This window comes from Cervus elaphus, chromosome 5 (assembly GCF_910594005.1).
Source record: "Cervus elaphus chromosome 5, mCerEla1.1, whole genome shotgun sequence".
Lineage (NCBI taxonomy): Eukaryota > Metazoa > Chordata > Mammalia > Artiodactyla > Cervidae > Cervus > Cervus elaphus.
In genome coordinates, this window is record NC_057819.1 from 119,728,255 (window position 1) to 119,756,079 (window position 27,825).

The 27,825-nt window shown below is 36.5% G+C and overlaps 1 protein-coding gene across 5 annotated transcripts in view; it reads left to right on the forward strand.

Annotated features, from left to right (window-relative positions):
- Positions 1–27,825, forward strand: part of TANC2 (tetratricopeptide repeat, ankyrin repeat and coiled-coil containing 2) — a 371,488-nt gene that overhangs the window by 207,989 nt on the left and 135,674 nt on the right. For all 5 annotated transcript variants that reach the window (XM_043904966.1, XM_043904965.1, XM_043904967.1 and 2 more), the window contains 2 exons: positions 16,570–16,718; positions 22,543–22,729. In XM_043904966.1, coding sequence (XP_043760901.1) covers positions 16,570–16,718; positions 22,543–22,729 — 336 coding nt within the window. The remainder of the gene's footprint in view (positions 1–16,569; positions 16,719–22,542; positions 22,730–27,825) is intronic.

Here is a 27,825-nt window from a genome sequence, read left to right on the forward strand (position 1 = left end):
GGCTTGCGCGCAGGAGGAGAAGGGGACAACAGAGGATGAGAAGGCTGGATAGCATCACCAACTTGATGGGCGTGAGTTTGAGTGAACTCCGGGAGTTTGTGATGGACAGGGAGGCCTGGCGTGCTGCGATTCACGGGGTCGCAAAGAGTCGGACACAACTGAGCAACTGAACTGAACTGAACGTTAAAGATCATGAAATATATTGGGATAAATTTGACAAAATGTGTACACTGAAAGTTATAAATAAAAGACAAAGATCCAAATAAAGGAAGAGATATATCATATTTATGGATTAGAAGATTCAGTATTGCTAAGATAGCTATTTTGATTTAATAGAACCCCAAGAAGTATTGTTAGAAATATATAAAATTTACATAATTGCAAATTTAGATATTTACATGATTTAAAAATTCTTATAGGAGTCAAATGACCAAGAGTGGCCACAGCAAGTTTCCAAAAGAACAACAAAGCTAAAGGACTTCCATTATTCTTCTTTAAAGGTGTCAGGGAAATGAACATCAACCCTTACCTCTTACCATGCACATAAGTTCACTTAAAGTACCATAGACCTAGGGGGTATTTTTACCCCCTATAGTGTATGTATAGCTGATTAACTTTGCTGTACAGTAGAAACTAGCACAATGTTGCAAAGCAGCTATACTCCAATAAATTTTTAATAAATAAAAATTTAAAGTAACAAAAATAGTACCATAAACCTAAGTGTAAGAGCTAGGAGCAAATCTCTGCAATTTTAGAGTAGGCAAAAACTTCTAGGATAGGCCATAAGTGTGAGCTATTAAAAAATTAAAAGTTGGGCTTTATCTAAATTTAAAACTTTCACTCTTCAAGACATTTTGACAAAAGGAAAAGGCAAGCCATAGTATAGGAGAAAATATTAGCATGTATATGTCTGACAGATTTGCATCCAATATAAAGAACTCCTACAAATAATAAAAGAATCTTAATTTAAGTATAAAAAATTTGAGGAGATAATCACAAAAGAAGATGTAAGAAGGGCCAGTAAATAAATGAAAAGATGCTCAACGTCATTAGTCATCAGTTCAGTTCAGTTCAGTCGCTCAGTCATGTCCAACTCTTTGCGACCCCGTGAACTGCAGCATGCCAGGCTTCCCTGTCCTTCACCACTTCCTGGAGCTTACTCAAACTCATGTCCATCAAGTCGGTGATGCCATCCAACCATCTCATCCTCTGTCATCCCCTTCTCCTCCCACCTTCAATCTTTCCCAGCATCAAGGGCTTTTCCAGTGAGTCGGCCCTTCACATCAGGTGGCCAAAGTATTGGAGTTTCAGCTTCAGCATCAGTCCTTTCAATGAATATTCAGCACTGATTTTCTTTGGGATTGACTGGTTGGATCTCCTTGCAGTCCAAGGGACTCTTTTTTTTTTCCCCATTTATTTTTATTAATTGGAGGCTAATTACTTCACAACATTGCAGTAGGTTTTGTCATACATTGACATGAATCAGCCGTTAAGAGTCTTCTCCAGCACCACAGTTCAAAAGCATCGATTCTTCAGCGCTCAACTTTTTTTATAGTCCAACTCTCACATCTGTACATGACTACTGGAAAAACCATAGCTTTGACTAGATGGACCTTTGTTGGCAAAGTAATGTCTCTGCTATTTAATATGCTGTCTAGGTTGGTCATAGCTTTTCTTCCAAGGAGCATTAGTCATCAGAGAAATGCAAAGTGAAACCTTGAAATAGCACTGTACACCCTTGGTATGGCTAAAGTCAAAGTGGCTCACAATACCAAGCATTGGTGAGAATATAGAGAAACTAGAACTCTTAGATACTACTTGAGAGAGTGTGAACTGAACATCACTTTGGAAACAAGCAATTTCTTATAAAGTTAAACTTTTAACTTTATAGCCCAAACATTATACACCTTTGTATTTGTCCTAGAGAAATTAAAATATATAGCCACATAAAGGTGGGCTTAGTTGCCAGCAACATATGGGATCTTCTCGGACCAGGTATTGATGAACCCATGTCTCCTGCATTGGCAGATAGATTCTTTTTTTTGCCTTCATCCATGCTTTTTTTTTTTTTCCTGGGTTTTTTATTGGGGTTTTTGTGTGTTTTTTTAGTTAGTCTATTGTTTTATTTATTTTAATTGGAAGATAATTACTTTACAATATTGTGATGGTTTTGCCATACACTGACATGAATCAGCCACGGATATACATGGGTTCCCCCCATCCTGTAACCCCCTCTACCTCCCTTCCCACCTCCCTCCCCACCTTATCCCCCTGGGTTGCCTCAGAGCACTGGCTTTGGGTGCTCTGCTTTATGCATATGCCAAACTTGCACTGGTCACCTGTTTTACATAGGTAATATGCATGTGTCAGTGCTATTCTCTCAAATCATCCCACCCTCACCTTCTCCTACAGAGTCCAAAAGTCTGTTCTTTACATCTGTGTCTCTTTTGCTGCCCTGCATGTAGGATTATCATTACCATCTTTCTCAATTCCATATATATGTTATTATACAGCATTTGTGTTTCTCTTTCTGACTTCACATTGTATGATAGGCTCCAGTTTCATCCACCTCATTAGAGCTGACTCAAATGTGTTGCTTTTTATAGCTGAGTAATATTCCATTGTGTATATGTACCACAAATTCCTTATCCATTCATCTGCCGATGGACATCTAGGTTGCTTCCATGTCCTAGCTATTGTAAATAGTGCTGCAGTGAACAGTGGGGTACATGTGTCTCTTTCAGTTCTGGTTTTCTCAGTGTGTATGCCCACCAGTCGGATTGCTGGTTCATCTGGCAATTCTGTTCCCAGTTTTTTAAGGAGTCTCCACACTGTTCTTCATAGTGGCTGTACCAGTTTGTATTCCTACCAGCAGTGTAAGTGAGTTCCCTTTTCTCCATACCCTCTCCAGCATTTATTGTTTGTAGACTTTTTGATGATGGCCATTCTGACCAGCGTAAGATTCTATGTCATTATGGTTTAGATTTGCATTTCTCTAATAATGAGTGATGTTGAGCATCTTTTCATGTGTTTATTAGGAATCTGTGTGTTGTCTTTGGAGAAATGTCTGTTTAGTTCTTTTGCCCAATTTTGATTGGGTTGTTCATTTTTCTGGTATTCAGCTGCATGAGCTGCTTGTGTATTTTGGAGATTAATTCTTTGTCAGTTGTTTTATTTGCTATTATTTTCTACCATTCTGAAGGCTGTCCTTTCACCTGGTTTCTAGTTTCCTTCATTGTGCAAAAGCTTTTAAGTTTAATTAAGTCCTATTTATTTATTTTTGTTTTATTCCCATTACTGTGGGAGGTGGGTCATAGAGGATTTTGCTCTTTTTTATGTTGGAGTGTTCTGCCTATGTCTTCCTCTAAGAGTTTTATAGTTTCTTGTCTTACATTTAGATCTTTAATCCATTTTGAGTTTATTTTTGTGTATAGTGTTAGAAAACATTCAAGTTTCATTCTTTTATATGTGGTTTTCCATTTTTCCCAGCACTACTTGTTGAAGAGACTGTATTTTCTCCTTGTATATTTCTGCCTCCTTTGTCAAATATAAGGTGTCCATAGGTGCATGTATTTATCTCTGGGCTTTCTATTTTGTTCCATTGATCTATATTTTTGTCTTTGTGCCAGCACCATACTGTCTTGATGACTGTAGCTTTGTAGTATAGTCTGAAGTCAGGAAGGTTGATTCCTCCAATTCCATTCCTCTTTCTCAAGATTGCTTTGGCTATTTGAGGTTTTTTGTGTTTCCATACAAATTGTGAAATGATGTGTTCTGCTGCTACTGCTGCTGCTGCTCCTGCTAAGTTGCTTCAGTTGTGTCCTACTCCATGCGACTCCATAGACAGCAGCCCACCAGGCTCCGCCATCCCTGAGATTCTCCAGGCAAGAACACTGGAGTGGGTTGCCATTTCCTTCCCAATGCATGAAAGTGAAAAGTGAAAGTGAAGTTGCTCAGTTGTGTCCGACTCTTCGCGACCCCATGGACTGCAGCCTACCAGGCTCCTCTGTCCGTGGGATTTTCCAGGCAAGAGTACTGGAGTGGGTTACCATTGCCTTCTCCATGATGTGTTCTAGTTCTGTGAAAAATGCCATTGGTAGTTTGATAAGGTTTGTATTGAATCTATGGATTGCTTTGGGTCGTATTCTCATTTTCACTATATTGATTCTTCCAATCCAAACATGGTATGCTTCTCTATTTGTGTCATCTTTTATTTCTTTCACCAGTGTTTTATAGATTTCTATATACAGGTCTTTTGTTTCTTTAGGCAAATTTATTCCTAAGTATTTTATTCTTTTTATTGCAATTGTGAATGGGATTGTTTCCTTGATTTCTCTTTCTGATTTTTCATTGTTGTATAGGAATGCAAGGGATTTCTGTGTATTAATTTTATATCCTACAGCTTTACTATATTCATTGATAGTAATTTTCTAGTAACATCTTGAGGGTTTTCTACATAGAGGATCATGTCATCAGCAGAATCGATTCTTTACTACTGAACTACCAGGGAAACCCAGGTGTTGCTTTTATTGTTGATCACTAGTAGGCAGTGACTTTTAAAATCAGGATCTCAGTTTGGGGAGGATGTGGAAGAGCTCCATGTCAGCTCTAGAGCTTACTGTGACAGATAGCAGCCACTATTTATCAGTCACCAGTTTCCAATATTCATCAGAAGATTGGTAACTCACTTCCAGTTTCATCAGAAAAGAAAAAATTGAGGTTACCATTTAAGAGCTAGGAAACGAAAACATGACCAGGTTTACTTTGGCAATTGGGCTAAGCTAATCATAGGTTTTGTAACTCTGTTAGAAAGAAAGCATGGGTTTCTTTATTTGATTAAATGTGGTACAAATTTCTGAGTCTTGAAATAGATGAGAACAAGCAGTTTATAATTAACAGATCATAAAGGAAAATGTAAACAGCCCGATGAGAAAATGCTAAGAGAATGCTGAGAATTAAAAGTCTGTGGAACTGTTCTGTGTGTAGCCTGCCATGTTAGGAATACAGATTAGTGATTTGGCTACATTAGCTATTAGACATTCATTTCTTGGCACAGTTTGTCATCGTTTAATCCCTCTGCAGTTTGAGAACTTTAAGTAGAAGGGACTTTTTGCAGATGTTGTGAATTTAAACCACCTCTGAAAAGAAAATTCAAATCATCCAGAAAAATGAACACCAAAATACTATGAAATATTTGCCACTTGCTTTTTTGCAGCATCCTATTTTTGCCTGAGTTATATTTCTGTGTTTAAATTACTATGATTAAATCAAATTACTTTCTTCTTTTCTACACGAGACTATAAGCTCCTTAAGGATAGAGACTGTGTCCATTGTCCATAAATGTGTATCTAATACCTCAGAGAGTGCTAGACACACAGAAAGTACTTAGTAAATATTTATTGAATTAATTCTTGCTTTCCTATATTGTCTGTGGAAGTTATTCTGCTGGATACCATTAATAGATAAGATAACTATTTAAACAGTTTGTACTTAATAATCACATATTTCCTAGCCACATAATGAATCCAACATCCAAGCAGCCTGTACTTCAAAATTGACTGTCACTATATAGTTCAGCTGGTAAAGAATCCATCTGCAATTCAGGAGACCCCAGTTAGATTCCTGGGTTGGGAAGATCTGCTGGATAAGGGATAGTCTACCCACTCCAGTATTCTTGGGCTTTCTTTATGGCTCAGATGGTTGAGAATCTGCCTGCAATGCAGGAGACATGGGTTCCATCCCTGAGTCGGGAAGATCCCCTGGAGAAGGAAAGGCTACCTACTCCAGTATTCTGGTTTGGAGAATTCCATGGACAGAAGAACCTGCCTGGCTACATCCATGGGGTTGCAAAAAGTCAGACACCACTAAGCAACTTTCACTTTTTCACTTTCATGCCTAACTCTTGAAAAGGGAATGGCTACCCCCTCCAGTATTCTACTATTCTTGCCTGGAGAATTCCATGGACAGAAGTCCTATGGACTACAAGTCCATGGGGTGATAAAAAGTTGGACATGACTAAGTGACTAACACACTGTCTTAACTCTGTAACCGTGGTCAAGCAAAAACTTAGACGTCTTTGTGTGCCTTACTTTTACTATCTGTAAGATAAGGAATGTTGTGAAGATTAAATGATTTAATATATATAAAGCACTTGGAAAAGTACCAGAGAGTATTATTTCAATAAGTTACTGTTACTATTGCTACTAGTACAGAAATACAACACTCTTTTAAAACAACACTAAATATGCTGTATTTTCAGTTTTGATCTTGGAGTTCTGTCTTTGTGTTGAACTGGTAAGTCATACAGAACTTGAATCTGAAAATCTTTCCCTCTTCTCTTTTTTCCCTCACTCTGTTGTTAAGAAATCAAATAAGTATTTCAAGTATGGCCTCCTGAAAAAACCTACTCTCCTCCTTTTCCTCCTCCATCCTTGTGATTACTGTTTCATTCTCAAACCCAGTGTCCTGTGACCTGAGTACATTTTCTATCATATTTAAAAGTTAAAATATAACATAAATACAAAAAGATATCAGAGACAACTCATTGGAAAAGACTCTGATGCTGGGAAAGATTGAGAACAGGAGGAGAAGGGAATGGCAGAAGACAAGATGGTTGGATGACATCATTGACTCAGTGAACATGAGTTTGAGCAAACTCCAGGAGGTAGTAAATGACAGGGAAGCCTGGTGTGCTGCAGTCCATGGGGTTGCAATGAATGGGACATAACTGAATGACTGAACAACAACAATTCAAATAATAATTATGCATCTCTGTGAAATTATATGACATGAACACATGTATAGCCACTACCTAAATTCAGACACAGAACGTTCCCAGCACCTCAGAAGCTTTTCTCATGCTTCCTCTGCATCATATTCTACTCCATGTAGGTGTGACCTTTAATCTGACTGCATTATCATTTGTTTCCTTTAGCACTTTTCAAACTTTACATAAATGAAATCATTTAACCTATACTCTTTTGAGCCTCTTTTGTTTAATTGTATATTTGTGAGATGCTCTTTTATTGCTGTTGTGTTTCATTGTATGTCTACTATTGATGAGCATTTTCAACTTTGGCTGTTACGAACAATTCTATGAATGTTTGCCACATCTATTTCAAAGCTCCTGTGTTTACTTTTCTTTTTGATATATACCTAGTAGTGGACTTGCTGGGTCATGGGGTTTCAATATGTTCCATCTAATTTTTTTTTACAAAATTTGATGCTACCAATTTACATTACCAATTTTTTTTTACAAAATTTGATGCTACCAATTTACCAAACAGGTTAACTGTCCTTTTGCCCCATATTCACTTCAGTCACTCAGTCATGCCCAACTCTTTGCGACCCCATGGACAGCAGCACGCCAGGCTTCCCTGTCCATCACCAACTCCTGGAGCTTGCTCAAACTCCTGTGCATCAATTCGGTGATACCATCCGAACACATCCAACCATCTCATCCTCTGTTGTCCCCTTCTCTGGCCTTCAATCTTTCCCAGCATCAGGGTCTTTTCAAATGAGTCAGTTCTTCCCATCAGTTGGCCAGAGTATTGGAGCTTCAGCATCAGTCCTTCCAGTGAATATTCAGGACTGACTTGCTTTAGGATTGATTGGTTTGTCATGGCAGGCCAACAGACTCTCAAGAGTCTTCTCCAACACCACAGTTCAAAAGCATCAATTCTTCAGCACTCAGCTTGCTGTATAATCCAACTCTCACATCCATACATGACTACTGGAAAAACCATAGCTTTGACTAGATGGACCTTTGTTGACAAAGTAATGTCTCTGCTTTTTCATATGCTGTCTAGGTTGGTCATAGCTTTACCTCCAAGGAATAAGCGTCTTTTAATTTCATGGATGCATTCACCACCTGCAGTGATTTTGGAGCCCAAGAAAATAAAGTCTCTCACTGTTTCCATTGTTTCCCCATCTATTTGCCATGAAGTGATGGGACCGGATACCATGATCTTAGTTTTTTGAAGGTTGAGTTTTAAGCCAACTTTTTCACTCTCCTCTTTCACTTGCATCAAGAGGCTCTTTAGTTCTTCGCTTTCTGGCATAAGGGTGGTGTCATCTGCGTATCTGACATTATTGACATTTCTCCCTGCAGTCTTGATTCCAGCTTGTGCTTCATCCAGCCTGGCATTTCACATGATGTACTCTGCATATAAGTAAGCAGTGTGACAATATACATCCTTGATGTACTCCTTTCCCAATTTGGAACCAGTCCATTGTTCCATGTCCAGTTCTAACTGTTGCTTCTTGACCTGCATACAGATATCTTAGGAGGCAGGTAAGGTAGTCTGGTATTCCCATCTCTTGAAGAATTTTCCACAGTTTGTTGTGATCCATACAGTCAAAGGCTGTGGCATAGTCAATAAAGCAGAAGTAGATGTTTTTCTGTAACTCTCTTGCTTTTTTGATGATCCAGCGGATATTGGCATTTTGATCTCTGGTTCCTCTGCCTTTTCTAAATTCAGCTTGAATGTCTGGAAGTTCTCGGTTCACGTGCTGTTGAAGCCTGGCTTGGAAAATATTGAGCATTACTTTGCTAGCATGTGAGATGAGTGCAATTGTGAGGCAGTTTGAACATTCTTTGGCGTTGTCTTTCTTTAGGATTAGAATGAAAACTGACCTTTTCCAGACATGTGGCCACTGCTGAGTTTTCCAAATTTGCTGGTATATTGAGTGCAGCACTTTCACAGCATCATCTTCTAGGATTTGAAATAGCTCAACTGGAATTCCATCACCTCCACTAGCTTTATTTGTAGTGACACTTCCTAAAGCCCACTTGACTTCACATTCCAGGATGTCTGCCTCTATGTGAGTGATCACGTCATCATGGTTATCTGCGTCATGAAGATCATTTTTGTATAGTTCTTCTGTGGATTCTTGCCAGCTCTTCTTAGTATCTTCTGCTTCTGTTAGGGCCATACCATTTATTTCCTTTATTGTGCCCATCTTTGCATGAAATGTTCCCTTGATAGCTCTGGTTTTCTTGAAGAGATCACTAGTCTTTCCCATTCTATTGTTTTCCTCTGTTTCTTTGCATTGATCACTGAGGCAGGCTTTCTTGTCTCTCCTTGCTATTCTTTGGAACTCTGCATTCAGATAGGTATATCTTTCCTTTTCTCTTATATCTAATACTGTGGGCAAGAAACCCTTAGAAGAAATGGAGTAGCCCTCATAGTCAACACAGGGGTCTGAAATGCAGTACTTAGGTGCAATCTCAAAAACAACAGAATGATCTCTCTTCATTTCCAAGGCAAACCATTCTCTATCACAGTAATCCAAGTCTATGCCCCAACCACTAATGCCAAAGAAGCTGAAGTAGAACGGTTCTACGAAGACCTGCAAGACCTTCTAGGACTAACACCAAAAAGAGAAGTGCTTTTCATCATAAGGGACTGGAATGCAAAAGTAGGAAGTCAGGAGATACCTGGAGTAACAGGCAAGATTGAGTTAAAGATATTCTTCCCACTTTGTGGCTTGCCTTTTTTTACTGTTTTAGTGGAATCTTTGGGGAACAGAAGTTTTTCTTATTAATAAACTTGCCTATCTTTTTCTTTTGTGGGTTAGTGCCTTTTGTGTCCTATCTGAGAAATCTTTGCCTAGTCCTAGTTCATGAAGACTTTCTCTTAGGCTACCTTCCAGAAAATGTATTCTCTTTTGCATTTGGGTCTATACTCCACCTGGAATTGATTTTTGTGTATGGGATGAGGTAGGGACAGGTTTCATGTTTATTCTGACAGAGATCCATCACCAATTATTGAAAATGCCATTCTCTCAGGGTCACCCTGTAATATATGAGGCCCTGTGTGAATATTTTTGGTGGGATTTTTGTCTATATATGCAATTTAGTTAAAACACATATTATAAAATTAATGGGTCTACTTGAAGCACAGTGTTTTATCAATGAGGATTTGGAGTAATGGATAGAGATATATACTTATGTGTTTGTTTATTGTTTCATCATTGTACATAAAGAGTCTTCATAGTAGATGGGCACCATCGCTTCATGTTAATGTCCAGAAGGTATCGCTTTACAGTCTTTATTGTCAAATGTGCCATTATTGTCAAATTTCATATTACCCACTGCAAGTAAATGTAGCATACTCATAAAAAAAAGAGAGAAAATGCCAGTCTCTTACTAAACAAGTGCAGTGGCATTGCTGTCCTAAATAAGGTGACTCCACTTGTATAGATATGTTTCTGGATTTTTTATTCTGTTCTCCTGATCTTTTGGTCTATGCTTGTACCATTCATACTCTCTCTTAATTATTTTAGCATTAGATTAAATCTTGACGTTAAGTAATAGCAGTCATTCTTCTTCACAATTTCTTTACTATCCCCAGACCTTTCCATTTCCATGTAAATGTTAGAATATTTAGTTTTATGGTGCTGTCTTCCTCATTAAGTCAAAACCTATTGCATAAACACACTGCTTCCAAATAGCCAAGATAAATTTCAGTATCTTTAATCAACAAAATGTATAAATGATATATGGTTCATTTTGTGTATAATAGTCTTACAGTGATTATTTTTCAACATCCTACCAGCCGTCTTGTTTTGTGTATCATATTCCAAGTTCATCGTTACTAAAGAAGTCACACTAGGATCCCACTTGAAGAAAGTGCTATCTTTGTTTAGGCTCATACCTTCATTGGGCATGTTTGGTTAGGAAGATGACACCTTTTTCATGTTGCCTGAATGGTTATGGATGAGACAGAAAGATAGGTAAGGTATTCAGTATGACAATTTCAGAGGAATTTTGAGAGTTTTGCACAAATACACTCGACAGAGGGGAGGTAGGAAATGATACCTAGCAACATTGTGAGAGGCTGGAATCAAGGATGACAGTAGAGCTTAGGGATTAAGAGCCTGAGGTCTAGATCCAGATTTCTTAGTTCAGTTACTTAATAGTTTATAAATTTGAGTAAGTTACTCAACTCTGTATGATTCACTTTTCTTATCCATAAAATGGGGATACCTGCCTACCTCATAGGGTTGTTATAATCATTAAATGAGTTAATGTATATAAAACGCTTAGTAATAGTACCTGGCATATAAACTAATCCCCATATGTGCTGGATGTTGTTATAATTTTAAAAAGATAATCTGAAAAACCGAGATATATTTTTAGTTTCATTTACTTGTTCTGTGTCATGATATAATCCCCCACCCTTGACATATACAATATAACACCAATAAAGTCCTGTCCACACACCATTGGCTTCCCAGGTCACTTAGTGGTAAAGAATCCTCCTGCCATTGCAGGACACCCATGTTCAATCCCTGGATCAGGATGATCTGTGGAGAAGGGAATGGCAACCCACTCCATAGACAAAGGAACCTGGTGGGCTGTAGTCCATGGGGTTGCCAAGAGTTTAACATGACTGATTAATGGAGCATGCATGCACACACCATGCACCGTAAGACTAAGGTTCATTAAAGACTGAAAAGATTATAGCAGAATGTAGTAGTGCAGAAAACAGACCCTACACCCAGGAAGGAAATGGTCCAAAGAGCAAAAATGCATAGTAAGTTGGAAACTGAAGCAATTTTATTAATAAGAATCCTCAGAAGTAGCAGCTTGGGCACTTGTTTTCCTGCTGTGTTGAGTTCACTCAGTTTGATAGATTTTTAAAGGATAAGGGATTTCAAAGAGTCAGACACGACCTGGCAGCTGAACAACAAACGATAAGGCGGTTCGAGCTGTTTCAGGGTTTTTCAACCTTAATACTATTTAATTTCTTTCGGAGCTGGATAATCCTTTGTTGTGGGGAGATGTCCTGTGTATTGTAGGATGGTTAACACCATCCTTGGCCTCTACCTACGAGGTGCCAGGAGCAACACCCCTCCCCACAGTGTGACAGCCAGAAATACCTCTAGTCATTGCCACATGTTCCCTGGGGGCAGAACTGTCACCAGTTGAGAATCACTAAGTTATTTAAAAGAAACTTCCCTGAATAATTTTTTCTCAAAAGTTCCAAATATTTACAGTGATGGAGAATAGAATGATGCACTGCTATGTACTAACTTTCTAGCTTCAATAATTTTAACAACTTGTTTTATCTATATCTTCCCCCATTTTTTCTGTAGTAATTTCAGCAAAATCTGGTCACTATATCATTTCTCCCATCAATCCTTCGATGTATATAAAGGATATGAACTTGGAGGCTTCTTCAAAATAATAAATATTAGTAACCTTTAAAAGAAATATTTAGGAAAACAATTAAGACACTAGAGTGACATAGTAAAAATAACTGTAACATGAATAAAAGAGCCTAGAAGACAAAGGAAGAATTTGGTTTATTTTTCTTCTGGCCTCTTTCTTAAGTGAGTAACACTTGGACTTTTGTGAATAATGCATGAAATGATAATGTAATTATAGTCTCTGCCTGCCATTTGTATGTAGTGTAGTAGTATGTTGTGAAATCTGAAGAGGTCAGGGACTAGTGCATTTTATTATAAATATCTTCAAAATAACTTTCAGCATTTTACCCAGAATCTGTTTACTTTTGATTTCATATAAGTATTCTTGTTATTGTAGTAGACTTTGATAAATTTTAATAATATTAAATAGATGACTTAGTAGTTTAGAACTTCCATACACTATAGTAACAAAATGAAAAATTCTTTCTAGCAAGGGTTTAAAGGTGGAAATTTGCTTGAATGAAGAGAGGGGATTTGTTTGTTTTTATTGAAGTATATTTGACTTACAATATTGTGTTACTTTCAGGTTTACTTACATAGTGATTATTTTTGCAGATTATACTCCATTATAGATTATTATAAGAAAATGGGTGTAATTCCCTGTGCTGAACAGTGTATCCTGTTGCTTATCTGTTTTACATGTAGTAGTTCGTATCTGCTAATCCAATACCCCTGATTTATCCCTCCTCCCTTCTCTCTCCCCTTTGATAACCACAGGTTTGTTTTCTCTCTCTGTAAGTCTGTTTCTGTTTTTTATATACATTCATTTATGTTATTTTTTAGATTTAGGGTACTTGTTTCAAAGATGCATTTGCATATATAACAACTTTTTCCTGAGATTTTGTTAGTGTACCTTAGTTGGGCAGAGGCAGAAAGAGAAGGAACTGTTTATAATGTTGGACATTATAGAGGTAATAAAGCCCCAGGGATATCTTTCTGTTCTGTGGCAGAGAAATCCATTTTTGTTGTTTCTTGGAGAGGAAATGGAGAAGGGAATATATACTGTTTTTCTACTCTGACATAAATCCAATAAGAATTCTATATAGATTTTCCACACTTTGAGTTCAGTAATGCTATACAAAAATGTGGGGCTTCCCAGGTGGCTCAGTGGTAAAAGAACTGCCTGCCAATGAAGGAGACACAGGGGACATGGGTTCGATCCCGGGGTCGGAAGATCCCCTAGAGTAGGAAATGACAACCCACTCTAGTATTCTTGCCTGGAAGATCCCATGCATAGAGTAGCTTGAAGGGCTACAGTCCCCAGGGAATTTGGGGGCTAGATAATCTCATTTTCCTGGCATTTGGAGTGATTTAATGTGTAACACAGACTATCCAAAGAAATTAAGCTATTGTGCTTTAGTATCAAACCATATGACACTATAGTTAATGCTCGCTATGGTGAAAGGATAGCCAAAAAAACAAAACAAAAAAAATTTTTGGTAATACCATATACAGGATATGTGCTACTGTGAATTGTTATAAATATACTTGAGCATGAAACAAAATCTGAAAAAATGTTAACAATGAATCAAGTTAATGTAAACAGATAAATTCAGTTTAGGTAAATTAGTTCTGCATCAAATTTAAAATAGATCATCTTGAGTTCCCTGGCTCATTTTTTATCTGTAAATTTCTATAAATTCTTTATTTGGAAATAAATTTATTTTGACGATGAGGCTAAGGAAGATACTCATATTGACTTTGTTCAGCAGCCTTCCGTGAAAAGGTATGAAAAAGAGCAATATCTGTAGTTGGTTACCCCTGAAAAATAGCCTAAATACAGAAGCTTAAAAACTAATTGTATGGAAAGAAGACAACAGACTGGAAACAGAATTACAATGAATTCCAGAGATCAAAAAATTTAAGGGCCTAAATTTCAGGGCAAAAAAGTGAACCTGAGTAGGGTTTCTTTTTGGAGTGATGAAAGTGTTCAGGAATTAGAGTGGTGATAAACTTATGAATATACTAAAGCCACTGAGCTGTATACTCTAAGGGGGAAGAGCTTATGGTATATGAATTATACATCAGTTTTGGAAAAATATCCTGATTGGGAAAGTGATAGCTCAGGGTAGGAACCCAGCCAGGGTGAGTGGAGCATCTGTGTGCAGGGTAGCAGTGAGCAGCAGTGAGATTTGTCACGTGCAAGGAGAATAGATGAAATAAGTAAGGAAAATGAAGATCGGGTTTTTCACTGTTGCAGAAAAGTTACCACCTTGGAAAGGAAGAAATTCAGATTTAACCCTGTGGTATTGAATTAGGGCTCAGCTGTGAACTTTTGGGGGGTGTTTATATATGGATTTACAGATTAAAATGAATATAGAACTGTGTGTCTGCATATATGTATGAACATAATTGTGTAACTTTGCCCACATGGTGGACCTGCAAGGCAGTGACATCCTCATCTGATGAGCATATTTGATATTCTAAATACGTTTACCCTCTTAAAAAAAATCAGGCTTTCTTGGAAAAAAGGACTGATTCAAGGGCTAGGGCAGAGAAAATACTTGAGGAACCTGCGACATCTTGTGACAAAAAGCAAAGAAGTACTCAGAAAATGACAGGGATATGTCAGAAGGTTACAGGAGCCAAATTGAAAAGGCTTGCCTGGCCAACTCTGGGATGGTTTGAGCAACAAAATAAATAATAACAGTAACAGATTATAACTCATTGAGTAAAATAGGAGTCTTTGAGTTCAGATAGTTAGGTACATAGATAGACACATAGATAAAGGAAAAGAAACTAAACTGTAAAAGAGTGATGGATTTATTAAAATTACTATTTGGCAAGCATGATAATAATTAATTAAACTGGGAAACATTAATGGATGCTAAAAATAGTGGGCAAAAGTTTATTGAGGAGAGATTCAAACTGCTATTGTATACCAGTGTCCATACGATCATTACTTATAATATCTAGTAGGTGGAAACAGCTCAAGTGTCCCATGTGATGGACAGATGACTAAATAAATGGTTATGTATATAAAATAGAATATAATTTAACCATTACAAGGAGTGAAACTCTGAAGCATGCTATAAAATGAATGAACCTTGAAAATGTGCAAAGTGAGATAAGCTAGACATAAAAGGACAAATACTGTCTGATTCCACTTATATGAGGTGCCTAGAATAGACAAATTCCTAGAAACAGGAAGTAGAATAAAGGTTACTAGGCATGGGGAGTTTTGTTTAGTGGATGCAGTTTCTTTGGGGGATGATTAATCTGTTCTGAAAAATGGAGATGGTTGCACAATATTGTGAATGTACTTATTGCCACTGAATTGTATGCTTAAAAATGGTTAAAATGGCAAATATTATTACATGTATTTTTATCAAAAATTTTTTTAATTTAAAACCTTGGTGAGGAATGGGATATTTATATATTCTCAAAAGTATCCCCCCACAAAACACTTATTAATTATGAAGAGAAATTGTATAATTTTAGAGTGGAAAACCTGGCAGACACTACCATAACCAAGTGATCCAAGTTAACACAGCATTAATTTTGTGAAAGTGCTGCCAAAAATGCTTACCCTGAATTAAATCATGAGATACCATGAGAAAAGTTGAAATTGAGGGACATGGTACAAAATGTCTGAATTATAATCTTCAAAAGTGTCAAGCTTGTGAAAGTTAAGAAAAGACTGAGGAACTGTTCAAGATTTATAGAGTCAAAGAAAACTGAGAACTAAATGCATTGCTTAATCCTGAATTGGATCTTTTTGCTAGAAATGACGTTACTGGATAAATATCAAAACTTAAATGGGGTCTGTGGATGAGATCATAATGTAAAATGTTAGGTTCCTGATTTCTGTGTTGGTATTGCGGTTATGTAAGAAAATGTCCTTGTTCATAGAAAATGCGTACTATCTGGGCCTGATGGGGTAGCATGTCTATATTTTAAAGTGATTAAGGGAAAAAAATTGTTCTTTGTACTATTCTTGAAACTTTTTTGTAAGTTTGAACTGATTTTAAAATAAAAAAGAATATTTATACAAACTAAGAAAAAAGAGATAAAAGAAGCTGAATGAAGGCAGTGATTGTGGCCAGGAGCTAAACCCCAAGACTAGGACTTGTGTTGGAAAGCCAACTGCCAGAGAAATGGGAAACTTCTTTTGAGTGAGTTACAAAAACATTCTCTCAAACTCAAGGGTTTCAAGTAAATATATTGAGAATTCTGAGTAGACTGTCAATTGTAATATGTAACAGTGGAAAAATAAGCTTCTGGTCAGGGACCTGGTAATTTTAGATTTAGAATGTGAAACAAAGAAAATGCCCAAACAGAATGTAAAAAACAATGTAAAACTGGCTATTTAATTTTGAAAGGCTCAGGTGTTTCGATGTCTTCCTGTTGCAGGTGATGCTGAACAGGAACTTGGTCCCCCTCCATCTGTAGATGAGGCAGCAAACACACTCATGACTCGCCTGGGTTTCCTCCTTGGGGAGAAAGTCACGGAAGTTCAGCCAGGTGACCAGTACAACATGGAAGTACAGGATGAAAATCAGGTAAACTGCTTCCCATCAACTTAGTGAAACGTGGGATGAATCGGCCTATTATAACCAGGAAAGAAAAAATGTTGCAGGGCGTGGGTGTGGGTCTTGTCAGAAGAATGATCCCAAGTGTCAAATGCCTTTTCAGGCCTGGAATATAACTTCATTTTCCTTAATCACTGTATTGCTTCAGTTCATGGAACACCTTTTAGTTTCGTTCTTAAGTTTAAAAAGCCACTTCAAGGTTTTGATTCCTTTAGTGAATGAATGAGGAAATAACTAAATAAACCAACAAACAAGACATGTGTGATGTGTGTGTGTGTGTGTGTGTGTGTGTGTGTATATATATATATATATATAAAAGCACCATACCCCTAAATTGCAGAATGCATATTGTTTTCAGATACACATGGATTATTTAGCAAATTTACAATATGCTGATTCATAGACCAGATCTTGACAGATGTAGGGCTTCCCTGATAGCTCAGTTGGTAAAGAATCCACCTGTAATGCAGGAGACCCCAGTTCAATTCCTGGGTCAGGAAGATGTGCTGGAGAAGGGATAGGCTACCCACTTCAGTATTCTTGGGCTTCCCTTGTGGCTCAGCTGGTAAAGAATCTTCCTGCTATGTGGGAGACCTGGGTTTGATCCCTGGGTTGGAAAGACCCCCTGGAGAAGGGAAAGGCTATCCAAACCAGTATTTTGGCCTGGAGAATTCCATGGACTGTATAGTCCATGGGGTCTCAAAGAGTTGAACATGACTGAGGAGCTTTCACTTTCACTACTTTAGTAGAATTAATCGATTATAAAATAACTTAGAAAATGATAGCTGAAAGATAACATATAGAAAATCAAAATCCCCACGTATTTGGATATTAATATACTCCTAAGTAGCCTTTCCACAATTGCAGCCATGAAATTAAAAGACGCTTACTCCTTGGAAGGAAAGTTGTGACCAACCTAGATAGCATATTAAAAAGCAGAGACATTACTTTGCCAACAAAGGTCCGTCTGGTCAAGGCTATGGTTTTTCCAGTGGTCATGTATGGATGTGAGAGTTGGACTGTGAAGAAAGCTGAGCACCGAAAAATTGATGCTTTTGAACTTTGGTGTTGGAGAAGACTCTTGAGAGTCCCTTGGACTTCAAGGAGATCCAGCCAGTCCATCCTAAAGGAGATAAGTCCTGGGTGTTCATTGGAAGGATTGATGCTGAAGCTGAAACTCCAGTACTTTGGCCACCTCATGCGAAGAGTTGACTCATTGGAAAAGACCCTGATGCTGGGAAAGATTGGGGGCAGGAGGAGAAGGGGATGACAGAGGATGAGACGGCTGGATGGCATCACCGACTCGATGTGCATGAGTTTGAGTAAACTCCGGGAACTTGTGATGGACAGGGAGGCCTGGCGTGCTGCGATTCATGGGGTCGCAAAGAGTCGGACACGACTGAGTGACTGAACTGAACTGAACTGAAGTAGCCTTTATGTTGGAGAATCACAAGAAATTAGAAAATACTTTAAACTGAAATAATAGAAACAAAATATAACAAAACTTGTAGTATATAAAGATACGCATTTAAAAACTTTAGTTTGGGATACATACATTAGAAAAACCAAAAATCTGAAAAATTAATGATCAAAATATTCATCTCAGTGCAGGAGACACAGGAGACTGGATTGGATTTCTGGGTCAGGGAGGTCCTCTGGAGTAGGAAGTGGCAACCCATTCCAGTATTCTTGCCTGGGAAATTCCATGGACAGAAGAGCCTGGTGTGCAATAGACAGTCCATGGTGTTGCAAAGAGTCAGACACGACTTGGTGATTGAGCACACTCGCATTTACTGCTGTATCCTCTGCACCTGGGACAAACATAGGCCATTGTGGAAAACCTGAATAAACTTTTGGCCAGCCCAGTATTTTTCTGCTCTCAACCTTCCACTGTATCCCCCAGATTTAACAGTAAATCTGAAATCCTTACCATGACCAGAAAGGGGCTACCTGATCTGACCCCTCGCTGCCTCTCCTGTATCGTTGCCTGTCCCTCTCCCTTTCACTGCAGTTCTCCCGCAACACTGGCCTTCCTGTCATTCCTTAGACATATAAAACATTCATTTATACTGGAATGTTCTTCCACATAACTCACTTCCTCACTTCATCCAGTGCTCTGCTCAAGTGTTCTCTCCTCAGTAAGGCCTTCCTTAGTTATTTTATCTAATAGCCCCTGCCCATCACTGTATCCCCTTACCCTGCATTATAGCTCTTATCATTAATTTATTACATGATATATTTAGTTGTGAGGGGTTGTTTGATCTCACACAAGAAAGTAAGCTTCATGATGACAGGGATTGATTTTTTTCTTTTCATAACTAATTTACATTGTAACCATGTCAGTATCATGTGATCTGAATAGAAAATGGAAATGATATATGTTGAGGGCTTTTTTAAAATTGCTATAAATAAAACATCTGTTTTACTTGTGAGTTTTTGATATTCATGTCAGGTTAAAATATGACTGCTATAATAATGACCAAGCAACATGACATTACAATCTGAGAATTTGCCAAGGACCCTGTTGTTTCTAAAATGCTACATTTCTTCAGGTGCTAAAATTTATATTGGGTTGCTTTTGAGATGCCTTATTGTCACAGCATGTTGCAGTGGTTTCTGAATTAAGTCACAAGTCAATAGAGTGTGTCTTACTTGTGCATTAACTGCATGATTCGTCATAAAATAAGTAAATGAGTAGTATCATTGATTTAATGTAGCTAAAGTGATGTCATAATAGAAAAGTCACTGAACCAGTGTCACTGAATCTGTGTCCCGGTTCCAGCTCTACCACCTACCATTTTGTAAATTTGGACATGTCGCTTAACCTCTCTCAGCTTTAGGTTTTTCAAAGTTAATAGTAACTAACAGTAAATAAGTGTTTAATACTGTGTATAATCACTGTACTAATTGCTTTATTTACACTGTTTCATTTAAGTTTCCTTACAACTGGATGTGGTAGAGTCCTTTTATATTTCAATTTTCAGTTAAGAAAAAAAAGAAACACTGCCAGAAAGTGATGGAATAGTATTCAAATCCAGGCAGTCTGCTTTTACAACTTATGTTCTCAATAGCTACACCATACCAGTCCAGAGTAATATGAAATCATGACAGAATTATTTTGAAGATCAAGTTAAATCATGAATACAAAAGCACTTTGTAAGCTGTAAAATGTCATGCAAACAAAATATATAAAACAATGTGTAATATAATTAGTATGTAAATGTATTCAGAAACTGTATGAGTTGGAGGAAATTGCTTCATAGCTTTTACATTTAGTGTAGTTTTTACACCTCATACTTGGTTGATAAGGAGAAATGAGGTAGTAACATTTAAAAAAACAACTTTAACTTTGAAACATTAAACAAATTAAGATATTAATAATAAAGCTATATGATAGCCTGCTTGAAATGTAATATACCATGACACTGTCTTGGAACCACCTAAGAAAGTGGCTGAATTGATCACTGGAATTTCTAGTCTTAGGAAGATTATTAGTGACTTCTGTGCTAAAGCGCGTACTAACAAAGATAGATTGCTTTAAGAAGACCCTATAGTGATGGTGTCCTCAGAACAGTATTAACAATAGTAGAATCCAGCACATGCAAGTTAGCATATATCATTTTTTTGCAAAAGACAAGATATTCAAAGTGATATTCAATTGACCACTGTATTTTCTTTTCTCTGTAGTTTCTGGAGTATTAGGATGTAGGACCTTGAATGATCCAGATTGGGAGTTTGGGATCCAATGGGATCAATGGGAAAACCACCAAAAGGTTTTAGAAGTAGAGTGGCTTAATTAGGTGTCCATTTTAGCCTACAGTATGGCGAGTAAATAATGTTGTCTTTCTGTGCCTAAAAGAGATTTCTGTATCTCATTAACTAGCCTCCTTAAATAAATATAAGGCTCGCCTTTAAATTCACAAGCCATGAAACAAATTTCCTGCTTTCTGAATGAGTTGATCTTTAAGCTTTGCTTTTACAGTTAAAGCTTTTAAAGCATACATTCTGTGATAAATGCTGTATTTTCCAGAAAATAACTTACAGTAAAAATTACATGTCATTTGAGCTTAACCTTCACTTTTGCTGTATTATGCATATAATGGTTTCCTTTCTCAGAGAACAGACTGAGAATCTTGTCTGAAAATGGAAATGAGTTACCATAGAAGTAATAGATTCATACCAAAATGAAACTTTTTCAATATGGAATGACTATAAATATATCTAATATAAAAAGATTCTAGTACAATTCTAATAAAGTACCCACATGTTTCTTAAACTGAGAATGAGGCGGTTAAGAATTGCTATGCCAGATTCTAACTAGGGAGGATTCTAACTTAGTAAGACTGGAGTGGGGTTGAGTATCTGTCAGTTTTGTAGTGAAACTTGTTTTTTTCATTCCACAGGTAATTCTCCTACAAGCCCTACTCATGCTCTGATAGACTAACATCATTTTGTAGAAATAGAGGCAATTACAGACTAACATCATTTTGTAGAAATAGAGGCAATTAGAAAGAAATTGAAACTCCTCCCTCCAATGGTGAAAAATTATGTAGAAGAAAAATGGCATAGATTTGAGGGCTTATTGTATTATTAAGAATCAGTTTCTAATATTAGTTATACGATTGAAAAGATTTACTTGATTGCAGTGTTCTGAGAATGTCATTTATGCTTAGTTGAGTTGCATGTATCTTTTATATCCTGGTTATAGCATTTAAATTAAAATCAAAACCTGGATTCAACATAGATAATTAAATACAGGGGATTGCATCTGGCACTCATTTAGGGATGAGTCAAAGAGCCTTAATATTCTCATATCCAGTGATCAACATATTTTCCAATCAAGTTATAAAATGTAACTCTTCAATTTATCAAAGAGATTATGAGTAGACTCTGTATGTAAAGAAATTGAAATGCTTTTTTTTTAAATGTCAAATTTATCATTAGTCCTCCTTCAAGTAATTCTGCCATTGACCAGTTACTGTTTTGAAAAGGAAAAAATTTCTGAAGTGTTCAAAAAAACATATATACTTTCATTCATTATTTCATTAATTTATTTGGGTAGAAAGAGCTAAAGAAAATGAATTGTCATTAAACTAGGTAAACCAGAATATATTACCATCAGTCTTTTTTGTGATTAGTCATTGCATCCCATCAAAAATGTAAAAAGGAGGTAACTTCAGGTATAAGAGTCACTCAGTGATCTGTCTATAATCAGTTTTTACAGAGAAATTATTTTGTTTGTATTAAATTAATATTATTCTACTTCATTTGACAAACTTTTAGATAGGCATTTTCCCTACATTCATTTATTACCTCTGAGAAGCCACCTATGTATCAAAAAAAGCCCATCTATATTTGCATTAAGAGCTTTAGTTTTATTACTCCTTGGCTGCAAAGATTTTTTTTTCTATCCAAAGAAAATTATTAGCAAGACCAAGTTCTAAGCCTTTAGAAAATTTTTGTTGATTGAAAACAGCAAGAAAAATTTTTGATGAATAAAAAAAATCATCTATTAATTTATAGCAATAATAAAGACTACTTGTCACTGTAAATTTCCTAGGCAGAAAAAACAGACCACAGTCTCTGCTCATGTTAAATTTATCAAGTTTCACCTTAATTATAGAACACAGAATGCTTTATCCTGGAAAGCAAAAACAAACAGAACCTAATAGCTGTAAAATCTGTGCATGTAGATTTTTTTTTCTTTTTGTTATCAAAGCATAGGTTTTACCATAAGATACACTTTCACTTAACAGCTGATCAGCTTATCTTATTTTTCATTTCAATTTTTCAGACCTCAGCAATCACCCAGCGGATAAGTCCCTGTTCCACGTTGACTAGCAGCACTGCCTCTCCACCAGCCAGTAGCCCCTGTTCCACCCTCCCACCAGTCAGTACAAATGCGACCGCCAAGGACGGCAGCTATGGGGCTGTCACGAGTCCAACCTCTACCCTTGAAAGCAGAGATAGTGGAATCATTGGTGAGTTGGTTTATATACTAATCATTTTGTGTCTTTTTTCTTTTTGTAATAATTACACAAGCTTAAGGTTTTCACAAATTCTGCTTTTGAGTTATTGAGATATATTTATATATATTTATAAAATATGTGTCCTTTTCTTTTTAATGTTGCTGTAGATTGACATAAAGCATAAAAAAAAAAATAGAGGTGCCCCTCCCTGCTTAACCAGTCCTTTAAAGACATTATCTCACTGATCGTACGAAAGTCCAAGATTGTCTACTTTATGAAAATAAAATACCCTGAATGAGCAAAAAGTAAATAAATAAAGATACTATCTGGTGAAAGAAGGGGTGAATAGAAAAAGTTCTTCCTACTGCTTCTTGTAAATTCACCTACATCATCCATCTACCGACAGCAGTCGTTCAGAAAAAGTTCACTTCTCACTAAACTAGTAGAGTTTCTTGGTATTTCTCAGTTTGTCATATACTTACTGCCTGTTGTATGCTTGTTAAGGGGAGTCAGTCACGTGGAAATGAGGAAAGTTTGGGAAAAGAATCTGAGGAAAGAAATGCAAAGGAGGGAAACAAGACTGAGCACAGAATCTTAGGGAACATTCTAATTGATCAGGGGGAGGTGAGAGGTATGAGAATGAGCCAGTGCATACAGAAATGGAGCAATCAGACAAACAGGAGAAAAGTCAAGGCAGTATAATACTGCCAGTGCCAAGGAAGGTAAAGGTTTCAGGGAAGGGGTGAGGAAATGCTGCTCAACAAATGACAGATGCTGAAGAGGGCAGGAAAATGGAAATAAGACCATAAAATATTTTTTCCTCGTTTGGCTTGCTTCTAAAGTTTATCAAATCAAAATATTTGTTTAGATGTTATGGCAAATAATTTAATGCCATGTCAACTAAGCATATCTCTTTCACTTAATATATTTCAGCATGTGAATTTATTCATTTTAAATAATGAGTCAATAAAAAGAATATTTTTACAGGATGCAAAATTAACATACAAAAACCAGTTGCATTTCTTTTTTTTTTTTTTTTTTTCCAGTGGGTTTTGTCATACATTGATATGAATCAGCCATGGATTTACATGTATTCCCAATCCCGATCCCCCCTCCCACCTCCCTCTCCACCCGATTCCTCTGGGTCTTCCCAGTGCACCAGGCCGGAGCAAAAAGAAGAGAAGCCCTATTTTTAAACCGAAGATTATTCTCTCCCAATCCAGTTGCATTTCTATACACTGACAATAGATAACCAAAAAAAAAAAACAAGTTAAGGACACAATTCCACTACAAGAGCATCAAAAAGAAAAAAATACTTAGGAGTAAATTTAACCAAGCAGGTAAAAGACTTGTACACTAGACATTATAAAACATTACTGAAGAAATTTTAAAAAGACTTAAATAATTGGAAATACATCCTGTTCATGGATTGTTAAAATGATAGTATTTCTCAAAGCAATCTATAGAATCATTGAAATCCCTGTCATAATCCCAACAAAGTTCTTTGCAGAAACACCCATTCTAAAATTCATGTGGAATCTCAAAGGACCATGAATAGTCAAAACAGTTTTGAAAAATGGAACAAAGTTGGAAGTCTCAAACTTCCTGATTTCAAAACTTACTCCAAAGCTCCTTAAAGGCAGGATTCCTATCTAATAATTTTATATGCTCTCAGTATTTAACATAATTTCTAATTTGTGATTTCTTTATATGAGGAGTGTTTATGAAGATACTGTCATTAAAGAGCTAAATATTTTAACAAAACAAAATATATAGATAAAATATGAGGAAAAGTAGCCTCTTTTCCTAATCTCTGAAATAATTTGTAGAAAATTGGAATTATCTTTTTCTTGACCATTAGTAGGATCTCCCATTAAAGTGGGCTTCTCTGATGGCTCAAGCAGGTAAAAAATCCACCTACAACACAGGAGACATGGGTTTGAGTCCTGCTTCGGAAAGATCCTGATATTTTCTTCCTGCAGATTTTTTAAACTACTACTTCAATGTATTTAATACTTTAGGACTTTAAAATTTTTTTCCTTCCTGAATCTGTTTTCCTTAATAATTTTTCTTATCTTTTTCAGATTTACTTGCATAAAATTGTCTAAAATATTCTTATTGTGACATCACTATCTACGCAGGAACCCAAGCTAGAAAGCCAGGGGGAATCCTTGCCTCCTTCCTTCCCCTGTATCTCTCATCCCTTTATTTTCTTTTCATCTCTCCTAGCACTGCCTTCATAATCCTCATTATCTTAGACCTAGATTAATACAGATCTAACTGTTCTCTCTGCTTTTTTTTTCGTGTCCTTTCTAAGTCTGTTTTTTCCCACAGCCACCAAGTAAATTAACTGAAAAGTGATTACTACTTTGATTCTGTTATCTGTAAGGTGCAGTAATCTACCTGGAAACCAAATCTGATCAGATCACTCCGGATCTGTCCACAGCCAATTTCTCCAGCCTTTAATCCCACTACTAGAGTCTAACATTAGATTTTGTGGTAACCTGACACATTCCAGTTTTTCACCTCTATACTTTTGCCCATATTGTTCATTCTGCCTGTAATCTCCTCTCTCCCTCTTAAATTTGATTAACTCCTACGTACTTTTAAGAATCACCTTAGGTATTCAGTCACCTCTGCCACCGCCACCTCTCTTCATTTCTCCACTCCGCCTCCTCTCCAGTACATACTACTATTCCATGTTCCCAGATATAGCGTATCTGTATCATTGCATTTAACACTAGTATTATAATCCCTTTGAGAGCCTGCTTTTCATCCTTAGACTATTTAATTTCTTGTTAGGAGAAAGTGTGCCTTATTCATCCATATCTGTAGCGCCTAGTCCAATAACTGAAAATGTGGTAGCATGGTAGGCGCTCAGTAAATATTTATAAAAAGGAAAGAAAGCTTAAGAGTGAAAGGATGGGAGATGAAGGATGACTGACCTGGCACTTTTAGTTACTTTTTTGACAGTGTTTAGAGTGACCATTGGGTACAAGATGGAACATTATTATTAAATTGTTAATAAATAGTAGAGTTTAGAATTCTCCACTGACTATTCTAAGTTCTTTTTATGATTCATTTTGGCGCAGTGACTTTTACAATCTCTAGCCAAACCTCTTCCTGGGTTCTTCTGTCGGTATTATTAGTATCTGTAACTGCATGTCATCAATATTGCCATACCAAAAAAAATTACTTTAGAAATATATTTATTCAAGCAGTGGGCATGGTGCTGACAGATTGGACAAAATCCGTTTACAAGTACATTCTAAGTGGAAGCTTAACATGTCAGTGGATGTTCAAAATAAATGATCATAATGTTCTGAAATTAAAAATGAGATTCCCGCTTTGACATATAACAGTGTTCCTCATTTTTTTCTGGTATATTTCCAAAATTGTGTTCCTTGTAAAAGTAAGTACCTTTGTGGATAACAGAGCTAATTTGGAGAATAATAAACTTCTATTATTTAATGTATATAAATACTGAAACAGATTTACTTGCAAAATCATGAGACAAGAAAGAGAATAATGTCTTCTGCTTCTAAAATTACTTACATTGTAGAGTAGTTATCAAATTATATATGTGCAGCTTATCTTGAGAAACAACTTGTTTCTGTTTAGTTTTTTTTTTCATTGCATTTGAGTTAGAAGAAAATTGTATGTGGCGTAAGTAATAATAGTCAAAGATATTGTTATTACCTTGGAAATCTCAAGGCTCGCCTATCTTAACCGTTTTAATATGTTTTGTTTAAGTATTTTCCCCACTGATTATAGAAATCTCTGCTTTTCCAAATTAAATATTGCTTACATTATTTCAAACAATAACATCTGTTGTTTGTTAGTGTACCATTTTTAAATCTTGCCCCATCAGCAAAAAACACAAAAGCTATTAAAAGTTATCATTTGGATTATCCATTTTTATTCCTTTATATATCAGTCAGTTCAGTGTGAATTCCTTTTGATTACATTTTGTAACTGTAGCGATCAGAATTTTAGTGATTCCTGCCTGTATCACTTTCACAGCTTGCCAAAATATGTATAATTCTAGTTATAAAATCAGAATATTAGAAATGCAGGTTTCCTGAATTTTTAAGTCTTATAAGGGTAAAAAGTTCCTCTCTTGGATTCTAAAGGATTGGAAATAGCTATGATTTCTTATATTCTCTGTGATCTGAATTCACCCCATACGTGATTTAATTTCTACCATAGAAAGCATTCTCTGTAACAGTCATAGCTTCTCTCTCTTCAAACTCACAGCTTTCTTAAATATGTGGTAAAATATCACTGACATGGTTGTCAGGTATTTACAGTATAATTTCATATTTATGACTTTTATTGGTATTAATTTAATGGTATAATGCCCTTATGTATGTGCCTAGGTAGATACCACTAACTATGTATAATCTATCAGCTATACATAGCTTCAAGCAAAAATCCTGATAATCATAAACTCTGTGAAATACACATCATTTTTCTAGCCTATCCTCTTTCATGTGAAGTTTTAATAGTGGTCTGTTTTGGCATGGTGGTGTTTAGTAAAACAAAATTAAGCATAGATCCATTGTGTTTTGGCCTTTTGTTTATTTGGAGATTCACAGTTCCTTCCAGAAAGGTATAATTCTTGAATTCCCCCTTTTAATCAAATCTCAGGGGTTTTTTTTGTTTTTTGTGTTTTTTTTTTTGTCTTTAGGTCCTAATTTATTGCCAAATTTTATCTTACATCTTTTAGCCTTGTATCACTTGTTCAGTGATTTTTTTCCCCTAATATTTCACATTAGTAACTAAAAAGCAAAGTCAGAAACTCCTCATCAAAGACCCTTGTTCCTTTAGTAACATATATTCCAGTAGGCAGGGCTTCCCAGGTGACGCAGTGGTAAAGAATCTTCCTGCAATGCAGGAGACCTGGGTTCGATCCCTGGGTTGGGAAGATCCCCTGGAGAAGGGAATGGCTACTCACTCCAGTATTCTTGCCTGGAGAATTCTATGGATGGAGGAGCCTGGTCCATGCGGTCACAGAGAGTCACTGAATGACACACACACCCACACACATTCCAGTAGGGTGTTATGTGTTCTCTGGTCCAGATTGTCACGTTTAAGAAGTCACCCTT